The following is a 9,090-nucleotide window of genomic DNA, read 5'->3' on the forward strand; positions in this document are numbered from 1 at the left end:
TGTTCAGTTTTACTGTATCTCTTCACAGCTCAAATTCCTCATTTTTATTCACCCAAAAATGCATGCCAATTTTTTTTTCCCTTCTTCCCTATACACTTTACTGCTATCTTGTTGTCGCTCCACGAATTCGGGGGCAAATGCATCCCACCATGCAAAAAAGTTCATTGACATTCGGATGTTTTGTGTGGTGTGATGGAGAGATTCTTCTTGATGGCTTCTCTCTCTCTCGAAGCGGATTTTTTGGGCAACAATTGCCAATGGAAAAAGAAAAATCCCTGTGTTCGCGAACCGCGCGTCATTTACATATATTTTAATTTGTATTGCAACACAATTCGTCTCATTTGCACTCAACTGTGACCAATTTTACATTGTGCCCAGCAATAATTTAGTGCCACACATGAGTTTTAGAGTCATCATCGCATCTCTCTGCACAATCCATTTCACTCTCCTGCCCTTTGTTGGCGCTCGCTTTGCTCCCCTTTTGCCGTTGTTGGTCGACAAATAAAAAACGGCGACAGAAAACACTTTGTAAAAATACTGGCCCCGAAAAACTCACTCTTTTGTTGCACACATTCCTTCTCATATGTATGAAGAGCTCACCTTCGTTGGCGCTCTTTCAACCCCCCCATTTTTGAGTTCACCAGTGAGAAAAGGTGCAAAAAGTCGTTCCCTCCACTGGAGATTTTACACTGTGTCTCACTCTAAATGCAATGCATATCACTACTATCTATTCCATCCTTTAATTCAGTCCTTGGAGCGTCTAAAATGTCTCCAAGTCAACAGGGATTTTCCTTTCGAACCCCTCAATTGCAGAAGAAAGAAACTATGCATTGAATGGCATTCAAACATTTATTTAATGCACTCCAAGTTTGAACTCAATAAATAACAAATAAAGTTCTATCTAAGAACATGCGTGAAATGAATAATAATTTCCGATGAACCGATGAAAAATAATCATGAATTTGGCACCTAAATAAATATGCTTACGCTTGTTGAAGGCGAAATTCAGTTGCACAGCGCTAAAATTTGTCACTTTCAGCATTAATAATTCACCGATTTCACGTCCACTTTGTCGCATCACATTTTAGCCACACTGTTAATTGCCCCTCTCGTGCCTTCCGCCCCACGGGGGTAGTTTTTGGGGGTGCGCGCTTCATGCCACATTTGCTTTTTACACACTTCAATGTTTAATCATTATGATAAGCACTGCCATTGTTTGCTGTTTGCAGCTGGAAAAATAACATTTTCACAACCCACCTCGCACTAATTGAACGCGCAAATCAATATTTGCCCACATCAGAGTCCTGGCCGCCCGCCCCCGAGCGTCGCGGTGCAATTCAATCGATGTGCCGGAAAAATCACTTCAGGTCTACTCTTAAAATTTTATTAATTCTCTCAATGTTCAATTTGTTCATCTACACACTTCTTTTCCCGCCTTTTCCACCCTCCCCCAATTTGCCACCTTCGCGCCACTCACGCTGGCGAGAGGATCCGGCAGAGAAGGAGGTTGAGAGACAAGAGCGAGAGGAAAGATGCACACGCGAATGTGTGCGTGAAATTATCACAAAAACATCAATTTGTGAAATATCATCGCCAAGACCGTTTCGAGTGCTCCACGATACTGACCCTCGAGCTCACGTCCATTTTACGCCTCTTGGAGTCTGTAACGTGAAAATACTCATCATCTGGCGACGCACCCGAATACTCAGCCGCCCGCCTACCTCCTCTGCCGCCGCCCTCCTGCTCCGCCGGCTCCTGGCTGTGCCTGTGCGTCGACCCGTTGCTCGAGTTCGACACGGAGCTGAGATCGCGATCGCGGTCGCGCTCGTGCTCATAGTGATCGCCCGCGTAGTAGCGCTCCACGGGCGCGTCATAGTACGACGGCGACGGCACCTTGCGCTCGCGGCGCTTCTCCTTGTCCCTCTTGCGGCTCTTGGCCTCCTCGCGCTTCTCGCGCTGCCGCTCCTCCCGTCGGATCTCCTTCGGTGTCTTCTCCTTCGACGCCGCCGTCCTGTTAGACTCGCGCGCCTCCTTCTTCGCCAGCACTGGCGTCGCCACGGACTCCTTCTCCACCTTCTCAGCCGCAGGCGCCGGCGCCACCTGGTTGGACGACGCCTTGGCCGCCGACGACGTCTTGCTGCTGCTCTTCTCCACGCGCTCCTTCACCTCCTTTTTCTCTGCAACAGCCACAAAGAAAGGAGAAATGCATTCAGCGTCAATTTGTCTCACAAATCAAACATGACGATAGCTTTGCCAGCAAAATAAATTAGCCACTGAAGAGCATCCACTCGCTATTATTGTGATTGGCACAATAAAAAGATTCTCGTCTTTCACTCTTCTGCAGAGTAAATAATATTGCAATTTCCATTCAATTTCTACAGAATTGATTTACGCTTAAAAATCATCACAATTTGCTGAATAATACAGAAACTTTCCACTCAGATTTGAAGCAAATTGCCAAAAATGTCGTGTGAAAAGGTTCAGAGAGAAGATTAAATAAAACCCATTGTTTGATAAACCCCACACATAGCAATGGTGATTTTCGTTAATTAATTACAACGCAACAAAGTACCCAAATACTGTTGTTAATGGAATCCGAATTGATAATAGTATTTAAAAATGCCCGCACAGAAAAAAAAGGATTCATTTTAAGCGCATTATAGTGAGATTTCAACTTCATTTCACGAATTTGTACGTATTTTGCATGATTAATTGAGTTACTTCGAAATGAGTCACACAATGTTTGTCTTTATACAAGAAATTCCCAAACATCCTTCCGACAATTGTTGGTGAAAATATGAAGTGCACTCTTTATCCTCGAACAATCCACAAAAGCATCTTCTGCACAATTCATGAGAACTACACTGAGATCTGAGAAGATGCAATTAATCAAATGAGAAGCACTCTCAGCGCCTGATTGATAGAAATGAGAATGCTTTCAGCTTGTTGGCAAATCTCACAAGCAATCCGCAAAGTGGCGGAAATGGAGAAATGAAGCACTTCAACTCACCAGCCTTCGAGTCTCCGTTCACGACTTTCTCAGCGGGCGCCTCCTTGACCGGCTTATCGGCCACCTGGTGGAAGTCGCTCTCCCTGATCATCTGGCTGGCCTTCGCCTTCAGCTGGCCAATATAGCTGGCCGCCAGGATGTACAGGTCCTGGCGCTGGTTCTTCTCCTCGTCCTTCACCTTCTCCACCTTCTTCTCAATGATCTGCGCCAGCTTCGTCAGCACCGGGAAATGCGGCAGGATCTTCATGAGGATGATGAGAGAGTTGCGAATCTGCATGTAATCCTTCGAGTCCAGACAAAACACCATCGCTTTGGTGATCTTGTAGTGCCACTTGTGACACACATGCCGATAATTCTCATATCCAACGTGATCGTTGGCCTCGCTGAACTGATTGCTCACGCGGAATTTCGTGACAAAGCCGGGAAAGTTGGCGCACTCCTTGTTAAACACCGCCTGATCGGCATGCCAACGCATCACCGTCTCCAGCATGGCGCAGAGAAATCGCCCATAGCGCGTTGCCTCATTCTCCGTGCAAGAAGTCACCGAGTTCGTGATGTCACAGAAGATCTGCAAGTAATCCAGGTGAATCAATAAAACGCCAAAGAATTCAAACAGACAGAGAAATAGAGAAAAACCAACTCACTCTGTCATAGCAGAGAAGCGTGGAAAAATTGGCAGTTTTCAGACTGTGAATTGTGTGGACGAATTTGGCGCAGAAGATGGCATCCAGAGCCGTGAAGGTGCAGCGCGGAAAGAGGCAGAGCTGCAGGAATTGCGTTATGGTCTCATTCTTCGCCGACTTGACGCTTCGCGACAGAAACCACGAGTCCTTCTCCTGCGACAGGCGATGCATCGTCTTGTCCACATGTTCTTGCTGCTTCTTGCGCTCATCCTGCAGCTTGTCAATTAGCGCCAAGTACCTCTCCTGCTCCTTCTTCCCCTTCGACGCGTTCTGCAAGACAAACCACACATGAGACTCTGCCATTCTTCACAGCATTTATCAAATCATCGAGAAAATACATTTGCCACCGCAAATTATCACCACTAATTTAGTGTCCAGCGTCTTTAGAATGCTTTTCTAGGTCAAATAACATTTTAATACACGCATTCTTATGATTTAACTGAAATTACAATCAATAAAATGATCAATTTTGAAACATTAGAGCCATAAATGGTGTATTTAATTTTTAAATTGTCTACTTCAGAAGCTATTTGATCGATTATTACTTTAATGAAAAGTTCTACAAAGGATTTTCAGAAGATTTCTCATGATATCTTGGCTTTTACTCAAAGAATTCATTCTCTTGCTTCAAAATCACCTTTAGAATCTCTAAATTTGCTAAAATATCCTGCCTAACGCTTGAAACATGTCGCAAGACACTCACCATCTCCTTCGATTCCATCACTTGACTCGACAGCTGCTTCAGCTTGCCAATCTCTTTCTGGTAACTCTCGGCCGGCACTTGCAAATCGTACATGCTCAGCGACCAAAAAGTCACCAGGAACTGCGGACTGACGTCCTCCCACACCTTGGGCGGGTGGAGCGGCCGCACGGACTCCACAATCGGCACCATCACGGACGCCGTGGCGTCCAAGTACTTGCCCAACTTCTGTGACGTCGTGAGTTTCTTCGCATTGGGATCGGCCTTCCTCAGCTGGTCGTACTTTTGCTGCAAGAGACGGAAGAAATAAGTGAGAATGTGACTGGAATATCAATTGTAGGAAAATCACATGAACATTAACAAAAACTCATGCATTTGAAGCGCTACTAAGCAAAACAAACAAACAGAAAAACTGAACATGAAGCAGAGATAAGTTGCTTGAATTACAATTGTTGGATATTTTGTTGGCAATTGAGGAAATGTTTTCTCCAAAGAACTTCACGAACGGAGTTGAGAAGTGAATGAATGATTTTTGGCGTTAAAATTCATTGAAATTATCTTCATTTTCTATCTAATGTTATCACTTGTGAAAATTTACTGCAAAATTACTCTTAATAATAAAGATGAAAAACATTGAGTGTCATCTAGAAAATTCCACTCATCTCAACTCTGTTCATCCACAAAACGTCCCTGACGTGAAATTCCCCAGCAAAGTGCGGAGAAGACCTTCGCAGTTGCGCTCAATTAAAATTATGTTCAAGCACACAGAAGCATAATAGCAGCCGCACAATTGTGGCAAGATAAGCAGAGAGAATTCACGCGGAGACTCACATTGATTTGGTGGGAGAACATCGGACGCGCCAGGAAGAATGCCACGTCGGAGTGGATGTGATACTCCTGCAGCATGCTGTGGATCGACGGCAGACGCTCCATGTACTCCTCCACGGTGTACGTGGAGCCGAGGAAAGTGCCGAACTGCACCAGCGTGTCCTGGCACTGGTCGTACAGCTTCCCCACCAGCTTCAGGTGGCTGTGCGCCGTCTCGCGATAGATCACGCAGTGCTTCTGCTGCGCCATCAGCAGACACAGCGCCACGCTGAGATCATTGCTGGCCAGAGCCTCCTTCAGTCGCTGCGACGACTTCTTCGTGTTGCGCACCTGGCTGAAGTAGCCCGCCTCGCCGCGCAGCTGTTCGCCGCCGCACATGGCGCTGAGCTGGTCGTTGGTCATCTCCTCGGCCGCCTCAATGCCCGCCATCTTCTGCACCACCTCCTTCAGGATCAGCAGATCCAGGCTCTTGTGCGCCTTCAGCTGGTTCGCCACGTACTGCAGCAGTCCGCTCAGCTCGATGTTGTACTTTTTGTAAATGGCGCCGCAGAAGCTCGCCAGGCTCTGCAGCCACATGGACAGCGACGTGCCGTCGTGCTTGAACCTGTCGCGATCCGCCTGCGCCAGCGCCTCCACCAGACAGTAGCCCAGCACGTCGTACGACAGCGACGTCAGATACTTGAGCGAGTCCACGACGGGCCCAATGAGGTTGTCGTAGATCTGGATTTGCAGCAGGATCTGGAAGGAAACCCAAAATCAAGTAGAAAATCACCATTAATCAGAACATTAGATTTTCAGACCACTTACATAGTCAAAGAGGAATCCTGGCGAGCAGTGACTCAGTTTGCCTATCAGACGCCCCACCGGCTTGATATTCTCCTTGCTCACCCTCTTCATCAGTGCCTTGATCTGCTTCTGCGCCGCGCCGCGCTTCTGGATCAGCTTCGGCTGCGATAAGTACGTCTCGTTCTTCCAGCGACCGTACAGGCTGAAGCGATTCTGGTAGGGGAAGAACTTCACCACCGTCCAGATCTCCTCGGCCACGCAGCAGTTGCAGTCCAGGTAGGACAGCGCCGGCAGCACGGCGGCGTCCAGCAGGGAGAGAATGTCGTGATACAGCAGCTCAGTTTCGCTCCCGGCCGCTGGCGTCTGCGAGGCATCCACGCCGGCGTCCGCCAGGATGGCCTTCATGAGGCGCACGAGCTTGTACAGCAGCACCGGGTCGTAGTGAAGCGACGGCCCGAGGGCGATGAACATGGGAAAGGCGTGCACGCGCAGCTTCGGGAACGTCGTGACTTGTGGCGGCGCCAGGCGACTGGCGTGCGGCGGGATGACTCTCCTCTTGATGTACGCCTTGGCGCACTTTGCACTGTACACGGGCTCAATGATGGCGTGCACAAGGCTGCAAAGCGCCTTGGCGATCGGTTCGTGCACAATCACGCACTGTTCCGGCAGTTTCTTGATCAGCTGCTGCGCCGTGATCCAGTCGCCGACGCCCAGGAGCGCCTCGCACAGCCCAAACTTCTGGTTGTTGCTGTACTTGTCCTGAGGCACGTCCTTCTCCGGCTCGCTCTCCGGCTCCTTATCCTTGTTTGTCGACACGATGTTCAGCTTCCTCACGAACTCTTTGGCATTGCTCATCTCCGTCTCCCAGTCCGTGATGATGGTCTTGTCCGAGGGACTCAACTGCAAGAAAACACCTCATCAGCCCCTGGAGCGTCGCGGGAAGCGCAGCAGACACTCACCCAAGAGTAGATCTCGTCCAGTGATATCACACTGTTCTGCAGCAGAATCGCCGTGACTTTGTACAGCGACTCCGGCGTCCCGATGTCAGCGTAGTGACTGTACTTGTAGCCCAACACCTCGCAGATGATCTGCCCGTCCGGCATGTACGCCTGCAGGAGCGGAATGAAGAGCCTGTCCTGATCCGGACGCGTCTCAAACGACTCCAGAATGATGTCGAGCACGCGGTTTGGGTCGGAATTGAAGCAGCCGATGAGAGACTTGATAATCTCTAGCATGCTCTGCACTGTCACCGTGTCTGACATCTCCTTGTTCAGCTCCGTGATCAGTTTCGCGTAGCCCTCGCTCTCCTCCCGGAATAGGTTGAAGCGGCGCTGTTTGTAGCTGCAGAAGAGAAACCTTAGCAATCTGCCTTGATCCCTTCCTCAGCTCTACTCACTAAAGCTTGGTCTTGACTTTGATGAACTTTGTGTAGAAGTTCCTGTTCTTCACCGTGCCCACTTCCTGCAGTGTGTCGATCTCCAGGCGCTCCTTGAGCAGCTTCTCCGACAGGAACTTCTCAGTGGCCTTCACGATAGTGCAGAACGTCTGACGCTCCTCCTGCGACGAATCCCCGCCGCTGGCGCTCGTCTCCGCGTCCACCACGCCGATGACGTCCAAGATAATCGATGGCATGTCTGAGTGGAGGTACTGCAAGCCGGAAACACAGTCAGACTCTCTTCCCCCAGGCGGAAGCGCGCTATACTCACCGCCAGCTCGCTGAGGGCGCTCAGCACGGAGTCCTTCCGCAGCTGCCCGCGGACGCCGTGCGACAGCAGCTCGTAGACGGCATGGCTGATGCTGGTCTTGCGGTCGGCCTTGGTAAACAGTGGGCTCTGGCTATCTTTCAATGCCTTCTTGCATTGTCTCAAGCTGCAAAGAGACAGGGAAACAGAGAATGGGGTGAGACCGCATGGAGGCTCGCCAGCCGCCAGGACGAGAGCGACCCGGATCGGAGTGGTTCACAGGAGGGCACGCGTCGGCCAACCGGATGGGCACGGGTGAGCCCCACCGCCCGCCTGGAGGCTCTGCTGACGACACACGGCATGGCGTGCTTTGTTGGGGGGCTTCGCGTTCACGGAATCGCCGTCTCTCCTTCGAATCTCTCCTCCCCGCCGCACTCTCTCGCCGCCGCCGCGGCCGGCGGATACTTAGCAACATTCTACAGTAGAACTGAGGTCAATTACAATTCGCTTTTGCCACTTCTTTCCCAATTTGTCTGTTTGAAAATATCCGCACTTGAGGCCATTTTCCAAAGCACTTCTTCTTCTTCTTGCCTCTGCGATGAAAAATCGATGATCGCGACAGTCAGCGCCGCGTGGCGGAGAAATCAGCCTCGAGGCGAGCAGTCGATGATTTTCTATGTTTTGCTGGACAACTCGCTTGCCGGTGTGTGTTTTTGTGGGTGTTTTTCGCAGAAAAGCCACAGTAATTCAGTGAAGTTCTGACTAAATTACGCTACATTCCGCGGTAGAAGAGGTGAGAAACGACATGCAGTAATCAAAGAGATCAAACTGTGCGCAATAAAGCGGAAAATTGAATAGATTATAAGATAACCTTCAATGTGTGACGTGTCACTTTGTTTATCTCGGAAAATGTCCAAATCTCACTGAAATTCCTCTCATTTCACAGCTCAGGCGCCTCCAAAATGATCACAGACGTGCAATTGGCCATCTTCTCCAACGTCCTGGGCGTTTTCCTGTTCCTCCTGGTCGTAGCGTATCACTACATCAACGCGAACATGGGAGTGACGAGGTGAGTTTGCCTCCAAAGCCCTTCCGGAAGGAAACTCTCACGTATTTCCCCCCTTTGCAGATCCATTCCTCCGGCCGGGAAACACAAGTAGAACACAGGAAGGCGAATACAATTTTTCTCACTATTTTTTATTGATAAAATGTTTCTCTAGATAAGATTGGCATTCACAAACGGAATGATTCTCTAAGTTTTATTTATTGTACAAAAAATCATCCTTAAAATATCCGGGAGGAAGTCTACTGAAACCTGAAGCTCTCGCCGGAATACATATCTCACAAGTCACACGGAAAACAGCCAATTTCACTTTTAAAATGATTCCTGAAAGAGCAGAA

The 9,090-nt window shown here is 49.2% G+C and overlaps 2 protein-coding genes across 3 annotated transcripts; one reads left to right on the plus strand and one right to left on the minus strand.

Annotated features, from left to right (window-relative positions):
* Positions 1–1,368: 1,368 nt before the first annotated feature.
* LOC132257766 (THO complex subunit 2) lies at positions 1,369–8,268 on the minus strand. 2 transcript variants are annotated; one of them, XM_059754796.1, is made up of 11 exons: positions 8,191–8,268; positions 7,714–7,876; positions 7,404–7,654; positions 6,967–7,348; positions 6,029–6,907; positions 5,225–5,959; positions 4,397–4,681; positions 3,655–3,963; positions 3,011–3,578; positions 1,722–2,177; positions 1,369–1,661 (listed from the first exon to the last, which is right to left on the minus strand). In XM_059754796.1, exons 1-11 carry the CDS (start codon positions 8,250–8,252, stop codon positions 1,588–1,590), a joined length of 4,164 nt encoding a protein of 1,387 aa, XP_059610779.1. In that variant the 5' UTR covers positions 8,253–8,268; the 3' UTR covers positions 1,369–1,587. The 2 variants fall into 2 exon arrangements, with proteins under 2 accessions (XP_059610779.1, XP_059610778.1); XM_059754795.1 differs by having other exon boundaries at positions 1,369–2,177.
* Positions 8,269–8,353: 85 nt separating this feature from the next.
* On the plus strand, positions 8,354–9,049 carry LOC132257477 (dolichyl-diphosphooligosaccharide--protein glycosyltransferase subunit 4). Its single transcript, XM_059754392.1, has 3 exons — positions 8,354–8,482; positions 8,636–8,758; positions 8,819–9,049. The coding sequence occupies exons 2-3, from the start codon at positions 8,652–8,654 to the stop codon at positions 8,847–8,849; spliced, it is 138 nt and encodes a 45-aa protein (XP_059610375.1). The 5' UTR covers positions 8,354–8,482; positions 8,636–8,651; the 3' UTR covers positions 8,850–9,049.
* The last annotated feature ends 41 nt before the right edge of the window (positions 9,050–9,090 follow it).

This window comes from Phlebotomus argentipes, unplaced genomic scaffold, assembly GCF_947086385.1.
Source record: "Phlebotomus argentipes unplaced genomic scaffold, Phlebotomus argentipes genome assembly scaffold_4, whole genome shotgun sequence".
NCBI lineage: Eukaryota > Metazoa > Arthropoda > Insecta > Diptera > Psychodidae > Phlebotomus > Phlebotomus argentipes.

What these genes read in the sequence shown, in the direction of transcription:
- LOC132257766 (XM_059754795.1), bottom strand. Translation starts at nt 8,252, where the DNA reads ATGGCCTCAAGTGCGGATATTTTCAAACAGACAAATTGGGAAAGAAGT. An exon ending in AAAGTCAAGACCAAGCTTTA is followed by an intron (nt 7,349 to 7,403) that starts GTGAGTAGAGCT and finishes TCTCTTCTGCAG; the next exon opens with CTACAAACAGCGCCGCTTCA. An exon ending in GAACGGAGACTCGAAGGCTG is followed by an intron (nt 2,178 to 3,010) that starts GTGAGTTGAAGT and finishes TGGCTGTTGCAG; the next exon opens with AGAAAAAGGAGGTGAAGGAG.
- LOC132257477 (XM_059754392.1), top strand. Translation starts at nt 8,652, where the DNA reads ATGATCACAGACGTGCAATTGGCCATCTTCTCCAACGTCCTGGGCGTT. An exon ending in GCGAACATGGGAGTGACGAG is followed by an intron (nt 8,759 to 8,818) that starts GTGAGTTTGCCT and finishes CCCCCTTTGCAG; the next exon opens with ATCCATTCCTCCGGCCGGGA.